The sequence below is a fragment of the Mercenaria mercenaria genome, chromosome 5 (genome assembly GCF_021730395.1).
Source record: "Mercenaria mercenaria strain notata chromosome 5, MADL_Memer_1, whole genome shotgun sequence".
Taxonomy (NCBI): Eukaryota; Metazoa; Mollusca; class Bivalvia; order Venerida; family Veneridae; genus Mercenaria; species Mercenaria mercenaria.
The window spans coordinates 78478297-78505323 of NC_069365.1; the positions used below are offsets into that span (position 1 = coordinate 78478297).

The following is a 27027-nucleotide window of genomic DNA, read 5'->3' on the forward strand; positions in this document are numbered from 1 at the left end:
GGGGTTCGATGCCTTTGCATGTTTTATTCTCGAAAACTACTTCAAAATAAGAGCTCCTTTTGCAACATTTGTCATATTTTTCTTAAATGTAGACTTTTTATTGGCTTTTTATTAAGATTGAACTAAAAAATCTCGTCAGAAATGACAGAAATATCTGAAAATCACGGTCGCGAAAACGGGTGACAAATTCGGAAAACGTAAGTTAGAATTAAATATTTGATAAAATACCTATGTTTTATTGCTTTTCTATCATCATAGTTATTCAATACTTACAATTTCTGCTTGTCTAAAGCATTTTTATTTGTTTTTGCCAAAACTAACACTCGGCAATCATGGAAAGTTTGTCTAACGGCCGACTGCTCATAAAATCGTATCAAGTGCACAAAATGAAGATTATAATTATCCAGTTTGTTATTCAATAATCTAATTATGGCCAATTAACTGCCTGATCAAATAAAAAAATTGCAAATTGGCTCCCTCCCTTTCAATAACGGATGTTGTGTCTACACAGATGCATTATCGATTTTTCACACCTTTTGGTTCGTAAAACTGGCAATATTCGTAGTTCTGCAGACAGACATAGCTTCGGGCCATTTTTGCCAATTAGAAAATTTCGGAGCCACATTTAATTCTTTGTCGCAAATGGCTCGAGTGGCGATCGACAGCGTGACCCCTGCTTTTTCGGCTTTTATATTCATTCAGTTGACAGGGGTGTTGAATAGTCGAGAGTTGAAGGCCATCAGACAGCTCTTGTTATACGAACAGACTTTCATGATTATTTTATTGCAGGTTAACAAAAGATGACGGTTGTACGGAGCTTGAACTGGCAGCTGTTAGGGCCATGTCAGCAGTTGTGTGCTGTGGTCCCGTGTTTGACACCAATGGAATTAACGATGATGGATACATATACCACTGGTTGGATACATTACTCAGCTCTCATGATGACAGAGTGAGTATGGATTTCAAAAATGTGTTAAGAACAGTCTGTTATGTTTAAAAACAATTTGTAAAATTCGTTGGTCACAGTTCAAATGGAAGAACCTACAAAAGCGTTTTGTTTTTTCAATAGAGCCAATTAATATCTTTTCAAAGTGATGGAAAATTAAGAAACTGGGACATGGTTTGAAAATATCCTAATTCCAGCTTATACTGAAGTTTCAGTTTGATGGCAGGTTTAGTATTTACATTTTCTTTTTCAGTTTTAATTGTTTTTTATGCCCCCAAAGGTGGGCACATTAAAATCGCACTGTCTGTCCGTCCGTGAGTGCTTCTGTGCGTCCTTGCATCCAGTAAATTCTTGTCCGGGCTGTTACTCTTACATTCATAAAGGGATTTTGAAATAACTTGGTATAAGTGTTCACCATAATGAGACGACGTGACATGTTCAAGACCCAGACCCCTAGCTCCAAGGTCAAGGTCACACTTAGAGGTCAAAGGTTAACATGGTCTGTTTCGTGTCCGGTCCATAACTCTGCCATCCATGAAGGGATTTTGAAACAACTTGGCATAAATGTTTACCATAATGAGATGACTTGTCATGCGCAAGACCCAGACCCCTAGCTCCAAGGTCAAGGTAACACTTAGAAGTCAAAGGTTAACAGGGTATGTTTCGTGTCCGGTCCATAACTCTGCCGTTCATGAAGGGATTTTGAAATTATTTGGCATAAATGATCTTCATATTGAGACGATGTGTCATGAGCAAGACACAGACCATTAGCTCCAAGGTCAAGGTCACACTTAGAAGTCGAGGGTGTTTCTTGTCTGGTCCATAATCCAAGGGATTTGAAAATAATTTGACACAAATGTTAACCATATTGAGAAAATATGTCACACTTATTACCATAGCCTCTTAGGTCAAGGTCAAGGTCACAAAATGATATGTGATTTTTTTGCGGATACAACTGTGGCATTCTTGGGCCTACTTCTGGGGCATTTGTCACCAATTATGACAGCTCTTGTTTGTTGATATTTTTAATGGTGTAATTAGGCTTTCCTGATAGAATTAGTGATTTACCATTTTCCAAACTGTTCTTTGTGAAAGATGAACAAAAAAGGGTTGGAAAACTGTATGATCGGTATTTTGAATGGTGACCAGCGATTCAACAATAATTATTACACTGGTGATGGTTAAATGGTGTAGTCAAAGTATCTTACTGATTCTAGTTACCTGTGTATCAGATAATAGTAATTAGTGATGAGAAAAGGACATCATATATGGTACCTGTTTTCAGTTGTGATGAAAAAAAATCGGCATTTCTTCATTTACACAGAGAATAATAGAAGAAAAAAATATATCTGACATTTAGAAATAAGTAGAAGAATGTGTGTGGTCATCATTTCAGAAGAGTCCTACTGTTTAATCCATCTTGTATGTAACAAGGTCTTTCGTAAATTGTGGCTATATTTTGTTAGATCCAGATGAAAATTGTACATTATTCTAAAGGTCTCCTAGGACGGTAGTAGGATTTTTTATTTTTGAATTTTCAAAATAAACTTTCATGTTTCCCAGTGTTAAAATTGGGCAAAATGACAATTTCCAAAAAAAAAAAAAATAGAAATTTTACAATAGCTTGAAAGTTTTATAACAATCCATTCAAAAATTAAATTAAAATTGATTTTTAGCTCAGGTGAGTTTTTCTGATCGCTCGATGTCCGTCGTCCGTCTGTCGTCTGTCAGTCGTCTGTCAGTCAACATTTAGCTTGTGTATGCGATAGAGGCTGTATTTTTCAGTTGATCTTCATGAATATTGGTCAGAATGATAACCTTGATGAAATCTAGGCCGAGTTCGAAAATGGGTCATCTGGGGTCAAAAACTAGGTCACTAGGTCAAATCAAAGAAAAACCTTGTGTATGCGATAGAGGCTGTATTTTTCAATTGATCTTCATGAATATTGGTCAGAATGATTGCCTTGATGAAATCTAGGCTGAGTTCAAAAATGGGTCATCTCGGGTCAAAAACTAGGTCACTATGTCAAATCAATGAAAAACCTTGTGTATGCGATAGAGGCTGTATTTTTCAATTGATCTTCATGAATATTGGTCAGAATGATTGCCTTGATGAAATCTAGGCCGAGTTCGAAAATGGGTCATCTGGGGTCAAAAACTAGGTCACTAGGTCAAATCAAAGAAAAACCTTGTGTATGCGATAGAGGCTGTATTTTTCAATTGATCTTCATGAATATTGGTCAGAATGATGCCTTGATGAAATCTAGGCTGAGTTCGAAAATGGGTCATCTCGGATCAAAAACTAGGTCACTAGGTCAAATCAAAGAAAAACCTTGTGTATGCGATAGAGGCTGTATTTTTCAATTGATCTTCATGCATATTGGTCAGAATGATTGCCGTAATGAAATCTAGGTCAAGTTGGAAAATGGGTCATCTCGGGTAAAAAACTAAGTCACTAGGTCAAATCAAAGAAAAACCTTGTGTATGCAATAGAGGCTGTATTTTTCAATTGATCTTCATGAATATTGGTCAGAATGATTGCCTTGATGAAATCTAGGCCAAGTTCGAAAATGGGTCATCTCGGGTCAAAAACTAGGTCACTAGGTCAGATCAATGAAAAACCTTGTGTATGCGATAGAGGCTGTATTTTTCAATTGATCTTCATGAATATTGGTCAGAATGATTGCCTTGATGAAATCTAGGCCAAGTTTGAAAATGGGTCATCTCGGTTCAAAAACTAGGTAACTAGATCAAATCAGTGAAAAACCTTGTGTATGCAATAGAGGCTGTATTTTTCAATTGATCTTCATGAATATTGGTGAGAATGATAACCTTGATGAAATCTAGGCTGAGTTCGAAAATGGGTCATCTCGGGTCAAAAACTAGGTCACTAGGTCAAATCAAAGAAAAACCTTGTGTATGCAATAAAGGCAAAAAATTTTCAGCTGATCTTCATGAAATTTTGTCTGAGTGGTTGCCTTGATGAAATCTAGGTTACGTTCCAATATGGGTAGTCTGGGGTCAAAAACTAGGTCACATCAAAGAAAAACCTTGTGTATGTGATAGAGGCTGTATTTTTCAATTGGTCTTCATGAAATTTGGTCAGAATGATTGCCTTGATAAAATCTAGGTCAGTTTCGAATATGGGGCTTCTGGGGTCAAAGAGTAGGTCACTAGGTCAAATCAAAGGAAAAGCTTGTATATGCGATAGAGGCTATATTTTCCAACTGATCTTCCTGAAATTAAGCCAGAATGATTATCTTGATGAAATCTAGGTCAGATTCGAATATGGGTCATCTAAGATCAAAAAGCAGGTCACTAGGTCAAATCAAAGAAAAACTTTTTGTATGCGATAGAGGCTGTATTTTTCAACTGATCTTCATGAAATTTGGTCAGAATGATAGCCTTGATGAAATCTAGGTCAAGGTCGAATAGGGGTCATCTGGGGTCAAAAACTAGGTCACTAGATCAAATCAAAGAAAATACTTATTTATACTCAATATTTTTGCTCCAATTTTAATGATAATTGGTCAGAATATATTTTTCCATGAAATCACTAGGTCAAACATGTTTACACTGTTATAGTGTGTTATGGTGTGTTTCTCAGGTGAGCAACCTAGGGCCATCTTGGCCCTCTTGTTTTTGCTGTCAAAAAAGACAGAAATTTAAGACAGAAAGTAAACCCTAAAAATGTGAGGTTTTTTTTAATTGAGAATAAATTCAAACTAATCAAGAAATTTTGAAAATTTAAGAAATTTCAATTACATGTACCACCATTGGAGTTCTTTAGAATGATGTATAATATCAGTAATACCAATATTTGAAGAGAAATCAAGGAAACCCATAGAAACAGAGAAGGTAGATCAAACAGTTTATGCTTTACTCTTCTGACAGTAGTGTTGTTATTTTCACATTATAGAGATGCAAAAATTCATATGAAAAAATTTATAGCAAAGACTGTTCTTAGAAAATACAGATTTTAAAAAAATTTCAGAGAACACTTTTTCTGAAAAAGAAACTGCATGTTTAAATATATATGCAATTTAACTTTCCTTTTAATCCATTTTTACTGAAGAATACAGTTGCCTCATGTATATTAATGCATTTCAGTATATTTATATAACAAAACATAAATGTTGTAAATATATGCAATTTTAGGATAGAACTTTGCGATCCAAGGTAAGTAACTCTAGATTCTATTTCTCAGAATCTAAGCAGAGTTCTTGTTCTTGTTACAATTTTACAGCTTCCATTCCATATATTATTAGATGCTTCAAATATTTCTTTTGATAATATATGCGTACAAATTTTTAGCTAGCTAACATCAGAATTTTGAGCATAGAAATACAAATATATTTTCAGTAGTAACATTTTGAAATTAAAATTTTATTTTTGCATTAATGAATGGAATTATATTTAATAAATATATTAAAGAATGAATTACCCATTTAAAGACCCTCTGATGCCTTGCTTAGGTAGTCAGGTTTTGCTGCAAATGTATTCATAAAAATACCGTAGTTTGAAACACTATTATCGCATGGCTATGGACATGTAATCAATTTTGTATTTTGCTGAAAACCAGACTGTCATCCCGACTTCTGTTTATGTATAAATTTAAAAAAGTGTAAAAGTCTCATTTTTAGAAAAGAATATATCAATGAATAGCATTTTTAAGGGGCTTTTCATCACTGACAGGTCAAACTGATCTTGAAATGAACAGATTTTTGACTATTTTTCACAAATATGATCAATTAATAAATAGTTATCAACCACCCCGGTGTTCGACGTGTTGTTCTCCCCTTCCTTGTTAGCTCGACTATTCGAAGAATAGTCTAGCTATTCTACTCATCCTGGCGTCGGCGTTGGCGTCACACCTTGGTTAAGTTTTTGCATGCAAGTACATACAGCTATCATTTAAAGGCATATAGCTTTGAAACTTATTTATTCTTTTTCTAGGTCAATTACCAACCTCACTGGGTCAAGTTCCATAACTCTAACATGTATTTTGAGCAAATTATGCCCCCTTTTGGACTTACAAAATTTTGGTTAAAGTTTTACATGCAAGTTACTATCTCCAAAACTAATGCAGATATTGAATTGAAACTTCACATGTGTCTTCGGGGTTATAAAACTAGTTGATAGCAGCAAGTCCCATAACTCTGACCTTCATTTTGGCCAAATTATGCCCCCTTTTGGACTTAGAAAATTCTGGTTAAAGTTTTGCGTGCAAGTACATACAGCTATTACTAAAAGGCATATAGATTTGAAACTTATTTTTTTCTTTTTCTAGATCAATTACCTACCTCACTGGGTCAAGTCCCATAACTCTGACATGTATTTTGAGCAAATTATGCCCCCTTTTGGACTTAGAAAATCCTGGTTAAAGTTTTACATGCAAGTTACTATCTCCAAAACTAATACAGATATTAAATTGAAACTTCACATGTGTCTTCGGGGTTATAAAACTAGTTGATAGAATCAAGTCCCATAACTCTGACATGTATTTTGAGCAAATTATGCCCCCTTTTGGACTTAGAAAATTCTGGTTAAAGTTTTGCGTGCAAGTACATACAGCTATTACCAAAAGGCATATAGCTTTGAATCTTATTTATTCCTTTTCTAGGTCAATAACCAGCCTCACTAGGTCAAGTTCCATAACTCTTAACATGTATTTTGAACAAATTATGCCCCCTTTTGGACTTAGAAAATTCTGGTTAAAGTTTACATGCAAGTTACTATCTCCAAAACTAATGCAGATATTGAATTGAAACCTAATATGTTTCTTCGGGGTTATAAAACTAGTTGATAGCATCAAGTCCCATAACTCTGATATGTATTTTGGTCAAATTATGTCCCCTTTCGAACTTAAAACTCTTTTGATATTTAACATTTTGGGTAATAATTTCCTGCTTCTGTGACAATATATGAATAGTCGAGCTTGGCTGTCTTACGGACAGCTCTTGTTTTTGTATTTGTTGTAATATTTTTCACAAATGTTATAGAACTAAGTAGATTTTAAGATAAGTTATCTGCTCATATATTGTGCCTCATAAGGAAACATTGGTGGAACTCGGTCTGCAACCATGGCTATGTTTTTTGAAGATGGAAATAGATTTAAAATATGTTATATAGACCATCAGGGTTAGACACTAACTTATTTGAACAAGGTTCCCAAAGGAATCCCTACTTTTTAGCTCGACTATTCGAAGAATAGTCTAGCTATTCTACTCACCCTGGCGTCGGCGTCGGCGTCGGCGTCGGCGTCACACCTTGGTTAAGTTTTTGCATGCAAGTACATACAGCCATCAATTAAAGGCATATAGCTTTGAAACTTATTTTTTCTTTTTCTAGGTCAATTACCAACCTCTCTGGGTCAAGTCCCATAACTCTGACATGTATTTTGAGCAAATTATGCCCCCTTTTGGACTTAGAAAATTTTGGTTAAAGTTTTACATGCAAGTTACTATCTCCAAAACTAATGCAGATATTGATTTGAAACTTCACATGTGTCTTCGGGGTTATAAAACTAGTTGATAGCAGCAAGTCCCATAACTCTGACTTTCATTTTGGCCAAATTATGCCCCCTTTTGGACTTAGAAAATTCTGGTTAAAGTTTTGCGTGCAAGTACATACAGCTATTTCTAAAAGGCATATGGATTTGAAACTTATTTTTTCTTTTTCTAGATCAATTACCAACCTCACTGGGTCAAGACCCATAACTCTGACATGTATTTTGAGCAAATTATGCCCCCTTTTAGACTTAGAAAATTTTGGTTAAAGTTTTACATGCAAGTTATTATCTCCAAAACTAATGCAGATATTGATTTGAAACTTCACATGTGTCTTCGGGGTTATAAAACTAGTTGATAGCAGCAAGTCCCATAACTCTGACTTTCATTTTGGCCAAATTATGCCCCCTTTTGGACTTAGAAAATTCTGGTTAAAGTTTTGCATGCAAGTACATACAGCTATTTCTAAAAGGCATATAGATTTGAAACATATTTTTTCTTTTTCTAGATCAATTACCAACCTCACTGGGTCAAGTTCTAGAACTCTGACATGTTTTCTGAGCAAATTATGCCCCCTTTTGGACTTAGAAAATTTTGGTTAAAGTTTTACATGCAAGTTATTATCTCCAAAACTAATGCAGATATTGATTTGAAACTTCACATGTGTCTTCGGGGTTATAAAACTAGTTGATAGCAGCAAGTCCCATAACTCTGACCTTCATTTTGGTCAAATTATGCCCCCTTTTGGACTTAGCAAATTCTGGTTAAAGTTTTGCGTGCAAGTACATACAGCTATTACTAAAAGGCGTATAGATTTGAAACTTATTTTTTCTTTTTCTAGATCAATTACTAACCTCACTGGATCAAGTTCCATAACTCTGGCATGTATTTTGGGCAAATTATGCCCCCTTTTGGACTTTGAAAATTCTGGTTAAAGTTTTACATGCGAGTTTCTACTTCCAAAACTAATGCAGATATTGAATTGAAACTTCACATGTGCCTTAGGGGTTATAAAACTAGTTGATAGAAGCAAGTCCCATAACTGATATGCATTTTGGTCAAATTATTCCCCCTTTTGAACTTTAAACTCTTTTGATATTTAACCTTTTTAGGTAATATTTTCCTGCCTCTGGGACAATATTTCGAATAGTCGAGCTTGGCTGTCTTACGGACAGCTCTTGTTAAATCTGGGGGTCCTCCTCAGGCTTTGGGATCCCTCATAATATGATATATAAAAACAATCACAACAGATGTCTTATGAGAAGTTACGGTCGTACCACAGTGGGATTCGAACCCGCAACCTCTGTACTGAGTGGCTGACACCTTAACTACTACAGAAGAATGTATCCAAACTGATATCAATTTAAATGTTTGCCAGTGTCAAGACAAGGTCTCTACATTGGAGACACTTGTATCTTATAGATATAATCATTGTCAAGTCTATTGTGACAACCACTAAAAATTATAATATCAAAAAAAATTCTTGAATTTCTTGACTTCTCTTCATATATTTTAAAATATAAAATCTTAATATTACCTGGCATTTATATTTCCGATGATACAAAATTTATTGTAGTTTCTCTTTGAGGTTTGAAGATATAAAGTGTTAAAGTAAGGGAATTATATTTTTAGGCATAAAATTCTGTTTTGGATTACTTTCACATTGAAATTCATATACAATTTTATTTTGATGTTTGAAAGCTTGATTTATATAGTTAACAGACTTATCTTCCGAATCGGACTCGGTAAGTATTTATATAAAACAAAAACAACCATCAAACTGAATAACACTACACTACAAAAATAACGAATCGTAAAATTTCTGAAAGTGCAGAAAGATCGCTGAGATCGAGACAGTATTCTTGTGCTAAAAATTAAAATATTTTTAGATAATATTACGTAATATTTTGATGATCAAACGTCGGTACATCACGGGTGACTTCCGCTGCAATTAACTCTTGGGGTGTCATAAAATATTTGGAAGCCGCGGTCCTTCTGTTTTGATTAACACTTCCCGTTATGTAAGGCCATAAATTCCAAGCCATCGTAAACACAAATTGTTGTTCAGGGAAAATCTGCATGTATCACGCGTGACCTTCACGACCTAACCATTTAAAAATACCAAGATGTTAAATGGTTATTATTTTTACAACGAGGAAAGTCCCGCGAACCAGCCAGTTGCAAGCAGTTTTCTCAGTAATTTTCCATGACGTAGCGTCGTGCACATGTAGGAAAAAAACCCCGGTCTTTCTTTGCAAAGTACTCGATATATTTAAATAGTAACCACATGATCTTGTACGTAAATAATGATGACGAAATCCCATATTTTGAGTTAGTAAACATACGGACTTCGTTTCTTTAGGAAAAGAACGAAAATAAAGTGATTGATTATGAGACATGGGATGAAACGATTCTGTTCAAATGGCCGTTATTATACGTTTCTATCAGGTAACTGGTAGACACGGGTCAATACGTTTCTGTTTGGTAATCGATAGATATGGTGATAAACGTATCGATGTGGGAAAGGGTTAAAATATTTTTCAAACAGGTATTTATCTTTTACTTTTTGGATATCATTGACAAAAAAAATAAGTATCCAGCCGGAATCCCAGCTTTTCGAAGTTGGTGTTCCTCAAAATTTGGGATCCTCGGGCCCCCGGGACACCGTTAGTGTCGAACCCTGACCATCAATCAACATCATTATTGAAGCAACTTCATAATTATTGTAATATTCACTCCAACCTGAATAAGTAGGCACAGGCCATAAAGTTAAGATTTTTATCAAACACTGAGAGAAAAGAAAAAGAAATTGGATCTCTGTTTCACCCAGCACAGTAATCTGTAGAATGACAGGTCCAAAACAATGTTGGAAAAAACACACCTGCGGTAATTGGTCACCTGTATTAGGCAGCCACCTTGATTGTATGCTTAATGTAGGTTGAAATGTATATCTGTTATAATAATTTTCTTAATCATGTATGAAATATTATTAAGATTAAGAAAGAAATGGAGGGGGTCACTTAACTTTTTACTGGTTTTCAGCAAATGCAAAAATTTAGGAAAATAAGATATCCTGGCATCAAATGGAAAATCAATTGGATTTTTTTTTGTATATTCTGTTGATATATGCTAGCATTTGTTGGAAAATTGATTGTACTTTCTGTATTCTGCCAAAGATGTGCTAGCATAAAATGGAAAATTGACTGTATTTTCTGTATTCTGCCAAAGATATGCTAGCATAAAATGGAAAATTGACTGTATTTTCTATATTCTGCCAAAGATATGCTAGCAAAAATGGAAAATTGACTGTATTTTCTGTATTCTGCCAAAGATATGCTAACATAAAATGGAAAATTGACTGTATTTTCTATATTCTGTCCACTGTCAGATGAAGGAAGAGGTAAGGAAGGACATATAGAAGAGAGATTTATGTCATACCCCACCTACCTATTCTATATGATAATATTATCCTTTTTTGTAGGCCATTAAATTTTAAGCTTTTGGTATAGCTGTTATTGTTTGTGAAACTATATATGAGTTTTTTTTCACCTTTGTCTTTTGTTGATAAAAAGTTTAATATCTTAGGTTTATAATTTTAAAAGTAGTTTTTGGGATACTTTTACAAGTATTTTCTGGTATTGTTTATCCAAAAATTTGGTAAGTTTGAAATGGAAAAAGTGTTAAATATTATTTCAGAATCTCTCTTCTCTATAGACAAGTTTCTACAATCTTACCAAATAGGAGCTTTTTGAACTGTCCTGGTCCCTTTTGTGGCCCCTTTTTGTGCAGCTTTCGTCTACAGAACTTGTTGTTACCTCGGCAGTGCAGCTGTGTTCTATATTATCCTGTATTACCGTATTGTGTGTCTACTGTGAAAGCATGGAAGAGTTATTGTAGATGGGGAGGGGATGGGGTGGCATTTTAAAAAGAAAAAGTTGACACTGACCTTTTCTGCCCCCCAAAATGTGTCAGTGTGTTGGGGGTGGAGGATCACTTAGGTTTGCTTTTGTCTGTCCGAATTTGTTTTTGTGCATATCTCAAGTGTTTTACATAAAGTCTTCAAACAAGATTGTGAATCAGCATGTCAAGTTGTGCACCTTGGGTTTTGTTTGGGGTTTCACCCTGTAAGACCCAGTTATAGCTTTTTGAATTAGTCAAAGATATTTATAAAGGTTCTAAAAGTTTGTGTAGTACATATGACCAAGAGTATTTGACCTAGAGTCATGAAACATTATAGGAATATTATTCATAATGTGAACTTGTGCAACTAATGTCTTGTTTAGTTTTTCTTTCTGTCAGACAATAGTTATGGTCTTTTACTTAGGTAAAAGTATGCATAATTGATCTAAAAGTTTGTGTCACATCTCAAAAAGAAACTTTATAGTATGGTGTCTAGCCAGTGAGATTGTGCACACACCACCTTGCTCCACAAACAAATATTTTCAGACTTAATTTCTTCTGTCTGGTATCTTAGTATCCTTACCTCCCCTCAACCCGCTAACCAGCACCCCATCCTCTGACCAGTGCCCCACCCCCTGACTAGCGCCCCACCCCCTGACCAGCACCCACACTAAGTTAATATGAAACAAGTAACATATGACTGTACAGTGGCAGAAAGTGGGGGCACCAATGTCTAATGGACATACATCTAGTTGTTTACAAAGTGGACTTTTTGTTGATGAAGTGGTTTCTTTCTTACTGTGCTGCTTATATTAGTCTTTGCTGAATTTCATTCTTGTCTTTTACACATATGTAAACACAGCAAATATAATATTTTCACCATCTGTTATCAGTTTTAGTATATTCTGTGTGAATTTTGCTTCCATGAATTACGTCCATGCTAATAGCTACACTACATTTCTGTGAAGTCTTTGTGGTTTTATATCTGTGCTACTGGAAACATTTGTATCTGTGACATTTTCAATAGTTTGCAATGGAATCTTCTTTTGTGACCACTGTTTTTTTATATCATAAGCTGATAGTTTTGATTTTGTATTAAAGTAGGAAGTTGCTCTGACAGGGCTGATTACTGTAAGATATTTTGTTAATAGTTCTCCAGTTTAGTCAGAATCCAAGCTTGATATTCCTTTTTTAGCTCGACTATTCAAAGAATAGACGAGCTATTGGACTCGCCCGTGCGTCGGCATCGCGTCCCGATTTGGTTAAGTTTTTGTATGTAAGCTGGTGTCTCAATAACCACTTGTAGGAATAGATTGAAACTTCACACACTTATTCACTGTGATAAACTGACTTACATTGCACAGGTTCCGTAACTGTATTTTGCTTTTAAGCTCACCTGAGCACGAAGTGCACCTAAAGGTGAGCTTTTGTGATCGCCCTGTGTCGATCGTCATCGTCAACAATTTGACTGTTAACACTCTAGAGGTCACAATTTTGGCCTAATCTTAATGAAACTTGGTCAGAATGTTACTCTCAATAAAATCTTGGAGAAGTTTGATATCGGGTCATCTGGGGTCAAAAACTAGGTCACCAGGTCAAATCAAAGGAAAAGCTTGTTGACACTCTAGAGGTCACAATTTTGGCCCAATCTTAATGAAGCTTGGTCAGAATGTTACCCTCAATAAAATCTTGTACGAGTTTGATATTGGGTCATCTGGGGTCAAAAACTAGGTCACCAGGTCAAATCAAAGGAAAAGCTTGTTTACACTCTAGAGGTCACAATTTTGGCCCAATCTTAATGAAAGTTGGTCAGAACGTTACCCTCAATAAAATCTTGGACGAGTTTGCTATTGGCTCATCTGGGATGAAAAACTAGGTCACCAGGTCAAATTAAAGGAAAAGCTTGTTAACACTCCAGAGGTCACAATTTTGGCCCAATCGTAATGAAAGTTGGTCAGAATGTTACCTTTAATAAAATCTTGGACGAGATTGCTATTGGGTCATCTGGGGTCAAAAACTAGGTCACCAGGTCAAATCAAAGAAAAAGCTTGTTAACACTCTAGAGGTCACAATTTTTGCCCAATCTTCATGAAACTTGGTCAGAATGTTACCCTCTATAAAATCTTGGAGGAGTTTGATATTGGGTCATCTGGGGTCAAAACTAGGTCACCAGGTCAAATCAAAAGAAAAGCTTGTTAACACTGTAGATGCCACATTTATGACTGTGTCTTCATGAAACTTCGTCAGAATGTTAATCTTGGTGATCTTAAGGTCCAGTTTGAATCTGGGTCATGTAGGATCAAAAACTAGGTCACCAGGTCAGATCAAAGGAAAAGCTAGTTAACACTCCAGAGGCCACATTTATGACCATAACTTAATGAAACTTGGTCAGAATGTTAATCTTGATGATCTATAGGTTAATTTCAAATCTGGGTCAGGTTGGGTGAAAAACTAGGTGACTAGGTCAAATCAAAGGAAAAGCTTGTTAACACTCTAGAGGCCACATTTATGATTGTATCTTTATGAAACTTAAACAGAATGTTAATCTTGATGATCTTTAGGTCAAGTTCGAATCTGGATCATGTGGGATCAAAAACTAGGTCACCGGGTCAAATCAAAGGAAAAGCTAGTTAACACTCCAGAGGCCACATTTATGACCATATCTTAATGAAACTTGGTCAGAATGTTAATCTTTATGATCTCTAGGTCAAACTTAAATCTTGGTCAGGTGGGGTGAAAAGCTAGGTCACCAGGTCAAATCAAAGGAAAAGCTTGTTAACATTCTAGAGGCCACATTTATGACTGTATCTTCATGAAACTTAGTCAGAATGTTAATCTTGATGATCTTTAGGTCAAGTTCGAATCTGGATCATGTGGGGTCAAAAACTAGGTCACCGGGTCAAATTAAAGGAAAAGCTAGTTAACACTTTAGAGGCCACATTTATGACCATATCTTAATGAAACTTGGTCAGAATGTTAATCTTTATGATCTTTAGATCAATAGGTCAGGTGAGTGATACAGGGCCTTCATGGCCCTCTTGTGTACAAAATTATGCCCCTTTTTCGACTTAGAAATTTTTGGTTAAGGTTTTGTTTGTAAGCTGGTATCTCAGTACCCACTAATGGGAATGGATTGAAACTTCACACACTTGTTCACTGCCATGATTTGACATGCACTGTGCAGGTCCCTTAACTCTACTTTGCATTTTTTTAAAATTATGCCCCTTTTTCGAATTAGCAGTTTTTTGTTAAGTTTTTGTATGTAAGCTGGTATCTCAGTATTCACTAATGGGAATGGATTGAAACTTCACACACTTGTTCACTGTCATGAAATGACATGCAGTACATAGGTTCAATAACTCTACTTTGCATATATACAAAATTATGCCCCTTTTTCAACTTTGCTGTTTTTGGGTAAGTTTTTAGCTCATCTGATTTTTTGAAAAAAAATGATGAGTTATTGTCATCACTTGGTCGGTGTTGGCATTGGCATTGCCTGGTTAAGTTTTATGTTTAGGTCAGCTTTTCTCCTAAACTATCAAAGGTATTGCTTTGAAACTTGCAACACTTGTTCACCATCAATAGCTGACCCTGTACAGCAAGAACAATAACTCCATCCTGCTTTTTGCAAGAACTATGGCCCTTTTTGGACTTGGAAAATATCAGATTTCTTGGTTAAGTTTTCTGTTTAGGTAAACTTTTCTCCTAAACTATCACAGCTATTGCTTTGAAACTTGCAGCACTTGTTCACCATCATAAGCTTACCATGTACAGCAAGAAACAACTCCATCCTGCTTTTTGCAAGAATTATGGCCCCTTTTGGACTTAGAAAATCAGATTTCTTGGTTAAGTTTTGTGTTTAGGTCAACTTTTCTCCTAAACTATCACAGCTATTGCTTTGAAACTTGTAGCACTTGTTCACCATCATAAGCTTACCATGTACAGCAAGAAACATAACTCCATCCTGCTTTTTGCAAGAATTATGGCCCCTTTTGGACTTAGAAAATCAGATTTCTTGGTTAAGTTTTGTGTTTAGGTCAACTTTTCTCCTAAACTATCAAAGCTATTGCTTTAAAACTTGCAACACTTGTTCACCATCATAAGCTGACCCTGTACAGCAAGAAACATAACTCCATCCTGCTTTTTGCAAAAATTATGGCCCCTTTTGGACTTAGAAAATATCAGATTTATTGGTTAAGTTTTATGTTTAGGTAAACTTTTCTCCTAAACTATCAAAGCTATTGCTTTGAAACTTGCAACAGTTGTTTACCATCATATGCTGACTCTGTACAGCAAGAAACATAACTCCATCCTGCTTTTTGCAAGAATTATGGCCCTTTTTGGACTTAGAAAATCATGGGTGGGACAATATTTCTACTATACAGAGACAAAAAAATCAGATGAGCATCTGCACCCGCAAAGCGGTGCTCTTGTTATATGTGAGGTGGTATCTTAGTACCCACTAATGGGAATGGATTGACACCCTTGTCTACTGCCATGAGCTGATAAGCACTGTGCAGGTTCCGTAACCCTGTTTTGCATTTGTACAAAATTATGCCCCTTTTTCTTTGTATTCATTCAGTTGAAAAGGCTGTTGAATAGTCGAGCGTTGCTGTCCTCTGACAGCTCTTGTTTTTAGAGGTGTAACATTCATTTGATGTAGAGTTTTTTTGTGATTTTACACAATATGTCTTCTGAAGCATTTCTGTCTGCTAGTTAATCACCTGCCAGGAGTGGTGGGGGGGGTGGTAATAGGAATGGCTTCCATCTGACAATTTGCAGAACTCATGAGTCGGCCATGTCAGCTCAAGGTCAAGGTCACAACTCGAGGTCAAGGGTTTAGGCCTTCAGTTTTGTGTCCGCTCTGTATCTCCTAAATCCCTTGAAGGATTTTCTTGAAACTTGGGGTCAGTTGATCACTTCATCAAAATGATGTGCGTAACTCATGAGTCAGCCATGTTTGTTCAAGGTCAAGGTCACAACTCAGGTTTGAGCCTTCCATTTTATGTCTGCTCTGTATCTGCTTAACCCCTTGAAAGATTTTAATATGACTTGGCTGTAATATTCCCCTTATCAAGAGAATGTGCAGAATTCAAAATTCACCCCTGCCAGCTTAAGGTCAAGGTCACATCTCGAATGTTTAATGGTTCCACCCAATACCATCAACCTTTTCACTATCCATAACAGTGGCGGGAGATATAGCTGTCTTTCAGACTGCTTGTTAAATTGTTCTTGCTTTCTACAGTGCTTGTTTTGACTTGGTACTGACATCCTTTATAAAAAAAACATGTTCTTTATGTGTGGAAAATGATACTTTTCTGTAATAGTAATCTTTCCAAGTTTCTTTAAAATGTTTTAAAGAACTGATACAGAAATTGTATATAATTGTTTGAAACAAATGAGGAAATTTCGAATCTCTATAAATGTAACTTTTAGTCTTTTCAAGATATATCGCCGTAACATTGCCTGTTTGACAGTTTTGACATGTTAATGGTAAAGTGATGTTATTTTTTATGCTTTTTTTTTAGGTTAATGTATATTTTATAAACCTTTAGTTAAGACTTTTATTTTCAGGAATTAATTGCACTATATAGAATTAATAAAAAAAATAAGGGAATTATTTTGTAACCGTATATTGTAAATATATTTTAGGTAAAACTGCATTGTGTATGTAGTTCGGAGGGAGAGCCTAAAATTAAATTGCTACAGCAGGATATTAAGGCGTGGAAAATCTTGTGTGACTACAGCGAAGCCTGTGTTAGTGGTCCCTTTCTGTTACCATGGTCACCAGTATTCAGTTGCCCTGCAACTACATTTTCTATATCCATTGGTTACCTTTCTGTTAAGCAACACAAGTTTCTTTTATCCTGGGTTACCACTATTTATTATGTTAACAAAATTTAAATTCACCATTTTATTTTTGGTATACTCCTGTTGGCACAAAGGCTTTGTATGCTATGATTTTTGTAACCTGTGTTAAATTTTTAGTTCATGCCTGTTTCCTTGATATTTTCAGCCATTATTATTTCAATTATAAAATTAAAGAAATTATATAGAACTTCAAGGTCCTCTAGTTAATAAGGCATTGACCTCATGTTCTGATGTTCATAATATGACCAAACTTCAATTTGAAAGAAAGATCATTAAAATTTAGCCAAAATCTGGAGGTCAGTGGCAAGAAATGAAAGAGATTATGTTAAAGATATACAAAATATAGGGATGTAGAGTAAAGTCCATAATTATAACAAAAGCATGCCGTGTAAAGAATTCTGAATGAAGAAAGCCATAATGAATAGAAAAAGCTTAAAAAAGTTTGTTTGCATGTTTTTCAAACACTTGAACAGTTGAAGTGAAATAAGATGAGGAAAACCCCATTTTGTTCAGAATGTTTTTGCAGGGGAGGCAAGCTTTTGAAGATATATGAGCCGTGCCATGGGAAAACCAACATAGTGGGTATGCGACCAGCATGGATCCAGACCAGCCTGCGCATCCGCGCAGTCTGGTCAGGCTCCATGCTGTTCGCTTTTAAAGCCTACTGGAATTGAAGAAACTGTTAGCGAACAGCATGGATCCTGACCAGACTGCGCGGATGCGCAGGCTGGTCTGGATCCATGCTGGTCGCAAACCCACTATGTTGATTTTCTCATGGCACGGCTCATATACTGTTGCTGTTACCTGCTTTCGAAAACCATATCTTTAGAAAGGTTGATATTTCAAATGTGTACAAATACTGGTTTGTGTAGGAATTTCTCTGCTGGGATTGCTTTTTGAATTATGTATGTGCTTATGATGATGAAGAAGTGTGAAAACATATAAATCTGTGTTCAGCTCTCAATAAAAGCCTGTCCCTGTTTGCAGATTCACATGGGAAAATTGTCACTCACTAGCAGAAAGCAAGTTAATACTGATACAGAATTCAGGAATGCAGGTTAACTGACAGCCATTATATGATTCGAACTGGAATAGTTACGGTTTAAGAATAGTATTCAGTCTAACACAGTAAAAATCAAATCAGTAAATACGTTTGATGAGATAAGTGATAAGTTTATGGGATGATTTCTTTAACCCTTAGCCTGCTGGCAGCAAGTGATTCTGCCTTTGCGACCAGTGCAGATCTGTGCAGTCTGATCATGGTCTGCACTGTTCGCCATTCAGTCAGTATCTTTTTGGTAAGCACCCCCTTAACAGTTAATGGAAGATCGACAAGTTCATTATAGAAATTCAGCTGGGTAAGGGTTAAACTTGCACCTCCCTGGAGAAAGTTCCTACATATACTTAAGTTTGTTGCACACATGGAAATTTCAGCCTGTCTGTATGTTTGCCATGCTACTCTCCGATTTATGTTTGCATTATCTGCATACCCTGGATCTTGTTTGCACAATGTACAGTTCTATTACTAGCACTACACTGTTCAAGAACATTGCAGTAAAATTGTCAATCTGTTTCAGTATTGGTTTTGATTTGTTCTAAAATTTTCAAATTAAGAATTCTTAACTAACACTTTTACAGTAGAAATAATAATGTAAAAGAATGACATTTTGCAAGTTTATATTTATATTTGTTGTTAATTATTCTTTTACCGTGTTATGCCATTTACAGCTTACGCAGATAGTTTTAGATTCATTTAATCAAGATTTTTCACAATGGACCTGTTCAGACTTTGACTTTTGGAAATTCTCTCATTAGAATTGTAGATTTACTCAGAAATCAGTCATTTCTATTGTAATTTATGTCAATTGCATTTTTCCTGTATTTTTTTAATACTATAGATCTATGAGTTAGCAAAAGAAACAGTTGTTCTGTTGCTGGATTTTAACTCTGACAACCAGGGCTTGCTGGATTGGGTGATTGACAGATGTTATACGGGAACTAATGAAGTCTCTGACGGATGCTTTAATGCTTTGGCTGCTGTTTTCCAAGCAAGGTATTGTGTCATATTACTTGTGATATTAAATCGGCTGAGGACTGTAAGACTTGCTTAGTGTTGTTACACAGAAACTATTGAAGTGTCTGATGTGTTCCTTACATATCTCAGCACCTGTGTTATAAGCAGTGTGTAATAAAATCCCTTTATACCTTGATTTGTCTTGTAAATATGACTCCTTCTTTACTTTCAGTAAGAAAATGATTATTTCTTTACTACCAGGAAGAAAATGTTTGTTTCTTTGCTACTAGTAAGGAAATCTTTATCCTGTTTCTTGTCAGTGAGAAAAAGAATGTTTCTTTCTACTAGTAAAGTGGAAATGACTAGCGATAAGGTGGATATAACTGTTTCTTTACTTCTGGATAGGAAATGATTATTTCTTTACTGTCAGTAAGAAAATGAATGTTTCTTTACTACCAGTAAGGTGGATGAAAGTTAGTAAATTGCAAAGTACATATTAATAAAAATGAAAGAACTTGTCAATGTAGTTGACCATCATGCATGATTTTACAACAATGTCCAACTCTTTATAAACTAACAAACTCTTTTTTACCAGTAGGTTCTTTATTCAGGAAAAAAAAGGTTTTCATTTTGCATCAAACAAGTTTTTAATCAATTGCAGAGAGTATCCCTGTGATCATGTAGCCATGTTGAATCTTGCCATTCTAAATGTTGGAAACCCACGAATGCCAACACATGAGACCGCCGTGCAATTACTTCACCTGCTGGACCGGCGTTTCTTCCAGGAGGAGTCGGTCCTCCGTGACAACAGTGAGCAGCACCAGCCCCTGAATGATGTGTTTCTGTCAGTATCTTACTGCAAATCTCAGATGTTTATGTCTGACCAGTTGGCCAGACTTCACCCGGATCTCACCATGCCTATATTTTCAGGTAAATGAGATGTTATGCTCAATTTATTCAAAATAATTTATAAGTCTTGTAGAAAAGCAAGAATATTGCAAAGTTAAAGGCTAAAACAGGAAAAGAACAAGTGCTGATTTCTTATGTGGAAAAGAAGCTAAACTCCATCAAGACTTTTACACATACATGCACTTGGAATGATGGTTAGAACAGTTTCAAATACTGTGAAATCATTAAATTTCGTGGGCATGAAATTTCATGGTTTGGGACAAACCGGCAATTTCGTGGGGATATGAATTCGTGGATTTCAACTTTTGAACATAAAATGAATGGGAATTTTACTTGTTCGTTTGGATTAAATTTCGTGGATTGACTCGACCACGAAATCCACGAAAATTAGTCCCCCACGAATATTAATGATTTCACAGTATGACCCCCCATTCCCTGCTCCCCATTCCTCTAATGAAATGATTGTAGCTGAAGTAAACTGTGATAAAATTGGTTTCCTGACTCTTGTATGCTTTTGTTTAACCTTTAGCCTGCTGGCGGCAAGTGATTCTGCCTTTGCGACCAGTGCAGACCAAGATCAGCCTGCACATCCGTGCAGCTGATCATGGTCTGCACTGTTCACTATCACTCAGTAATTTTTCAGGGAACACCCCTTTGAATAATAAATGGTATGGCCCACATTGAATGATGGATCAGACCATTTTAGAAATTTAGCAGGCTGAGGATTAAATCTTGGATACAAAAGACCAAGTTTTGAACACATTGCTTGTTGTTATATAGACGACCAAGGTTTTATTTTATTGCAGAGATAACCCACAGATTTCAGACTGCTAAACCAGCTGTGAGGCAGACATTACTGAAATACTTGTTGCCATGGTTACATAATATGGAACTAGTTGACCCTTCCCTGCCACAAAGTAACCCACTGAGTACATTCTTGGTCCGTCTCCATGACAACTACACAGAAACTTTCAAGCCTCCATTGAAAGGAGAGGGCTGGGGCTCTCAGGAGGCTACAAAGATGGTGCTCAACAATCTCTTCTATATTACTGTTAAAGTAAGTACTTTGTTTCCATGACAACTATATAAGTATGATTGTAAAACTTTGAAAATTACACTACTATCTGAAACTGGCACTAAAGCATGAAGGGCATTTTGAGAAATGTTATGTATAGTTTACACACATTGGAAGAAAGAGGGATTGAGGGAACTTTGATGCAGAAAATGTGTTTCTTGTTTAAAAAGACAAATTAATAGGAAAATTTATGTTGCGTGTACCTATTTTTGCATCAGATTCATAAAAAAAGCAACAACTGCTACAACTTCTCCTAATGATGTCTTGATTTCTTTGTTTTGTTGGGTTTTTGATCACACCAGCACAGTTCCTGTCATATGGTGACATTCCATCTGTTACTGAGGAAGACCCAGTATGCTCTGCTGGGCCTTATTTCAAGCACTGACAGCCATATGGACGGAACCACTGAACTGTTTTAAGTTGGCTGGATAACTTTCTCTCATAGTGACATACCAACTTACAGGGATGAGGAGCAAGTGATTTAGAGTCTCTGATCTTGACCACTTGGCCACAGAGGCCACTTTAATATTGGCTTTTAGTGCAGTATTGGGAGTAAATAGAGAAGAATGATTATTTTCAAGATTATTGAATATAATTGTTTTATAATGATAACTTCACATTGGCATGATAAAATTTTCAGACTTTATATATTACAGTTTGGAGATGATCATCCCCAGGAGTTGGAAGCACTGTGGGCAGCGTTAGTTCTCTGCTGGCCAAACAATATACGTGTTGTAATGCATTACCTTGTCATACTGATAAACATGGCAGCTACTGAGCTTCTGTCACACGTAAGTATTTTTAGTATGTTGAAACCTATTAAAAAAAAAACACCTGCAAAAAGCAACCACCTGACTGAAAAAATTGCTAATATCATCTCTTATTTAAACATTTTGCTCGCTGAAGGAATCCACTTCGAATACAGTATATTTTAATGATAAACTTATTTGTAGACTGAGACACAAAACCCTAAAAAAAAAATCATAATGCTTGTTCATAAAAGTGTTATAATAAGAGTTAATTTGAGAACTTTCTATACTATTACTTTACAGGCAAAGCGAGTGGTTGGTTACATAGGACGTGCACGCCCAGAGCGACTCGTTGATGAACTTATGGCTGAATTACAAACTGTTGAGACATTAAATTTGAACATTGAAAGAACCCAGACACCACCGTTCTTCCGTCTGTCTGTTATCAGAAGACCAACAATTGTACCAAACACAACAGACGATGAGAAATTGGAGAGCCATGTGGCCAATTTGGCACTAGAGAAGGGGACTTTACATACAAAACGGCACAGTGCAAACCCAGATGATGTTCTTTCAGAAACGTGAGTGGTTTTTATCAGTGGAATATGAGTAGGGTTTATTTTGGAATTGCAAGAATTGACATTCTAGTTTTGATCACTATATGCCACCCACCATTTTACATCAAATATTTTGGGTCGTTATGAACCTTTCAAATGCCTAACCCCAATAAAGGAGGATTTACCTTAGTTACTATTTCAAAATCTACAAAAACAATTGTTATTTATAAGATGTATTCTTTTTCAGGACACCAAGGACAGATTCTGCTCAGGAAAGTGACTCTAGTCTGGAATCAGAGGATGAGATGTCACTTCCCTCTCCAATACGAGGTAGCTCTGAACAACGAAGAAATGAGGCCAATGCCCCATACCCACTACCTATGCCGGCCTACGGTGGATATTTTGCCCCACTGTCGGAGTATCTGCCTGATAGCCTTCATCCCTCAGCAGGATTCCACAGGTATATAGTGGGTCAAACAACTTTCTTTTTAGTAATAATATTGTTAGAAGAGGACTTATTTTGACACAGTGCACAGTTTGATGGATATTACTTGGTATAAAATTTTACTTTCAGAAGAAAGTCCCTTACCTTGTCATGATTCAAAATTTTCAAATTTATTATTTCTTACCCAGCACAGTAAAACACAGATCGCTTGAGGACACAAGTGGATGAGATAAAAGCCTGAGGGTTCCTAGTGATCAAAACATAGAAAATGGAATGAAAATGGCAGTGAAGTTGCACAAGCAAGGCCAAGAGCTTAAAACAATGATCGCTGCAGGTCGCATGGGGATGAGCTAAAAGCCTTGAGTTGTCCAGGGATCTAAGCTTTAAAAACAAAGAGAATATAATGAAAATAGCAGTGGACCATACCATTTGCTCAAGCAAGCTCGAGTGAACTTTTTTCACTGTATTGGTGTAACCTGTGACCATTCCTCATCTTCAGACATCACCTGACCTCAGTTTGACCTTGACCTTGACCTCGTTTTGGACTTGGGTTGCTTTGTATGGGCCATCTCTTGGTTAACCAAATGGGACTGTTTCGACTAGCATCAATACCCCTTACTAGAATTACTTGATACTAATACAGATGTAACCTGTGACCATTCCTCATCTTCAAACATCAACTGACCTCAGTTTGACTTTGACCTTGACCTCGTTTTTGAAAATCTATCGACAAGGATGCCACCAGGGGCATCAAGCGTTTATTGAACGCAGCTCCTTGTTTTAGCTTTAACTAGAGTAAGCTAAATGTTTTCTATGGTTGTTGGGTGTAGACATTATATCAAAAGTTATCTGTTTGCATTTGATTTCATGTAAGTAGTTAGTGAGTTGATTTGGAGAATAAGTTCGTGTGACGTAAGTCGGAAATAGTGCAAGAGCAAATGAGTATGGAATAATGGTGTTAATAGACCTAATAAATCATTCATGCATTAGCCTTGCTTCATCACAAGTAGCCATTTGATGCAGTCGAAACCTAACTTTTAATAAAAAAGCATATTTTTGTTTTCAGGAGCAATATAGCAATCATGGTTATGTCAGATCTGGTGTTGGATGGCTTGGAGATAGATTGGTCTGCCCATCTTCCATTGATGTTACATGTTATATTTCTGGGTAAGTCTGATGTTGGATTGTATGTGGAGATAGACTGGTCTGCCCATCTTCCACTGATGTTACATGTTATATTTCTGGGTAAGTCTGGAGTTGGATTGTATGTGGAGGTAGACTGGTCTGCCCATCTTCCATTGATGTTACATGTTATATTTCTGGGTAAGTCTGATGTTGGATTGTATTTGGAGGTAGACTGGTCTGCCCATCTTCCACTGATGTTACATGTTATATTTCTGGGTAAGTCTGATGTTGGATTGTATTTGGAGGTAGACTGGTCTGCCCATCTTCCACTGATGTTACATGTTATATTTCTGGGTAAGTCTGATGTTGGGTTGTATGTGGAGGTAGACTGATCTGTCCATCTTCCACTGATGTTACATGTTATATTTCCGGGTAAGTCTGATGTTGGGTTGTATGTGGAGGTAGACTGGTCTGTCCATCTTCCACTGATGTGACATGTTATATTTCTGGGTAAGTCTGATGTTGGATTGTATGTGGAGGTAGACTGGTCTGCCCATCTTCCACTGATGTTACATGTTATATTTCTGGGTAAGTCTGATGTTGGATTGTATGTGGAGATAGACTGGTCTGCCCATCTTCCATTGATGTTACATGTTATATTTCTGGGTAAGTCTGATGTTGGATTGTATGTGGAGGTAGACTGGTCTGCCCATCTTCCATTGATGTTACATGTTATATGTCTGGGTAAGTCTGATCTTGGATTGTATGTGGAGGTAGACTGATCTGTCCATCTTCCACTGATGTTACATGTTATATTTCTGGGTAAGTCTGATGTTGGATTGTATGTGGAGGTAGACTGGTCTGCCCATCTTCCATTGATGTTACATGTTATATTTCTGGGTAAGTCTGATGTTGGATTGTATGTGGAGGTAGACTGGTCTGCCCATCTTCAATTGATGTTACATGTTATATTTCTGGGTAAGTCTGATGTTGGATTGTATTTGGAGGTAGACTGGTCTGCCCATCTTCCACTGATGTTACATGTGGTCTGCCCATCTTTTACTGATGTTACATGTTATATTTCTGGGTTAGTCTGATATTGGATTGTATGTGGAGATAGACTGGTCTGCCCATCTTCCATTGATGTTACATGTTATATTTCTGGGTAAGTCTGATGTTGGATTGTATGTGGAGGTAGACTGGTCTGCCCATCTTTCACTGATGTTACATGTTATATTTCTGGGTAAGTCTGACATTGGGTTGTATGTGAAGGTAGACTGGTCTGCCCATCTTTCACTGATGTTACATGTTATATTTCTGGGTAAGTCTGACGTTGGATTGTATGTGGAGGTAGACTGGTCTGCCCATCTTTCACTGATGTTACATGTTATATTTCTGGGTAAGTCTGATGTTGGATTGTATGTGGAGATAGACTGGTCTGCCCATCTTCCACTGATGTTACATGTTATATTTCTGGGTAAGTCTGATGTTGGATTGTATGTGGAGGTAGACTGGTCTGCCCATCTTCCACTGATGTTACATGTTATATTTCTGGGTAAGTCTGATGTTGGGTTGTATGTGGAGATAGACTGGTCTGTCCATCTTCCATTGATGTTACATGTTATATTTCTGGGTAAGTCTGATGTTGGATTGTATGTGGAGGTAGACTGGTCTGTCCATCTTCCACTGATGTTACATGTTATATTTCTGGGTAAGTCTGATGTTGAATTGTATGTGGAGGTAGACTGGTCTGTCCATCTTCCATTGATGTTACATGTTATATTTCTGGGTAAGTCTGATGTTGGATTGTATGTGGAGGTAGACTGATCTGTCCATCTTCCATTGATGTTACATGTTATATTTCTGGGTAAGTCTGATGTTGGATTGTATGTGGAGGTAGACTGGTCTGTCCATCTTCCATTGATGTTACATATTATATTTCTGAAAATCATTTTGTTGTTTTATACAAGTTGGGATGTTTTTGTGTCTCTAGATCAGTATCTTGTGCTTCAGTTATATACTGTAAAATCATTAACTTTTGTGGGGGACTCATTTTCGTGGATTTCAAGGTTGAGTCAGTCCACAAAATTTTATCCTAGTGAAGCAGTAAAACTCCCATTTAATTAAAGTTAAAATCCTCAAATTTATATTCCCAGGAAATAGCTGTTTATATATAGAGTTTAATCTGTTATACTGTATTTTTGTAATGCTGTAGGTTTGGACCACAATAAGGAGCTGGTGTATGAACATTGTAAGAAGTTACTGTTGAATCTCATGTTACTGGCAGCCAATCAGGATTGTCCTGAGGTTGCTAGGCTCTTGCTTAGTTACCAGACAAACCTTGACGATACTCTACAACTTATAAATGAGAGTAAAGATTCTACAACCTCTGAACACAGTAAGTAGTTGCTTAGTTACCAGTAAGCTTGTTGCTTAGTTACCACAATATTTGCTGCTTAGTTACCACAATGTTTGTTGCTTAGTTACTACTTTGTATGTTGCTTAGTTACCAGACAAACTGCGACACTACTCTTCAGCTTAAAATGAGAATAAAAGTCCTTCAATCACTGACCACAGTAAGTTGCAGGCATAAACCTGCATTCATGATGGTAATAATTACCATTTGAGCCCACACATCTGTAGGCTCTAGCACGGCTGTGGTTGACATATTAGGTAGTCCCATCAGCAGACTTGTGCAAGGTCATTTGTTGTACACAGGTGTCCATCAATGTCTCATGTAATGCATGGAGAGGCACCATAGGTTTTCCACACAGTTTATAGCTGGAAAGTCAACTTACGATAATTGTGCTGATGTGACAAACTTAACATTAAAGAAACAAACTTACCAATTCAGAGCATTGCTAATGTAATATCTTGACGTTTGATAATTTTATGTCAAGAAAATGAAATCTATGTTGTCTTATGCT

General features: G+C 36.3%; 1 protein-coding gene across 8 annotated transcripts in view; it reads left to right on the top strand.

Moving 5' to 3' along the window:
- The window catches only part of LOC123557705 (protein furry-like), a 114382-nt gene that overhangs the window by 36847 nt on the left and 50508 nt on the right, over window positions 1-27027 (top strand). For 5 of the 8 annotated variants that reach the window (XR_008371081.1, XM_053544067.1, XM_053544069.1 and 2 more), the window contains 10 exons: window positions 790-949; window positions 5105-5125; window positions 19125-19279; window positions 19902-20170; window positions 20956-21206; window positions 21881-22015; window positions 22277-22554; window positions 22778-22990; window positions 24042-24142; window positions 26316-26498. Coding sequence is in view for 7 of the 8 variants with exons in the window: in XM_053544067.1 (XP_053400042.1) it covers window positions 790-949; window positions 5105-5125; window positions 19125-19279; window positions 19902-20170; window positions 20956-21206; window positions 21881-22015; window positions 22277-22554; window positions 22778-22990; window positions 24042-24142; window positions 26316-26498 (1766 nt within the window). In the remaining variant the exon portion in view is untranslated. The remainder of the gene's footprint in view (window positions 1-789; window positions 950-5104; window positions 5126-19124; window positions 19280-19901; window positions 20171-20955; window positions 21207-21880; window positions 22016-22276; window positions 22555-22777; window positions 22991-24041; window positions 24143-26315; window positions 26499-27027) is intronic. The other 3 variants (XM_053544071.1, XM_053544072.1, XM_053544073.1) reach the window with 1 other exon arrangement.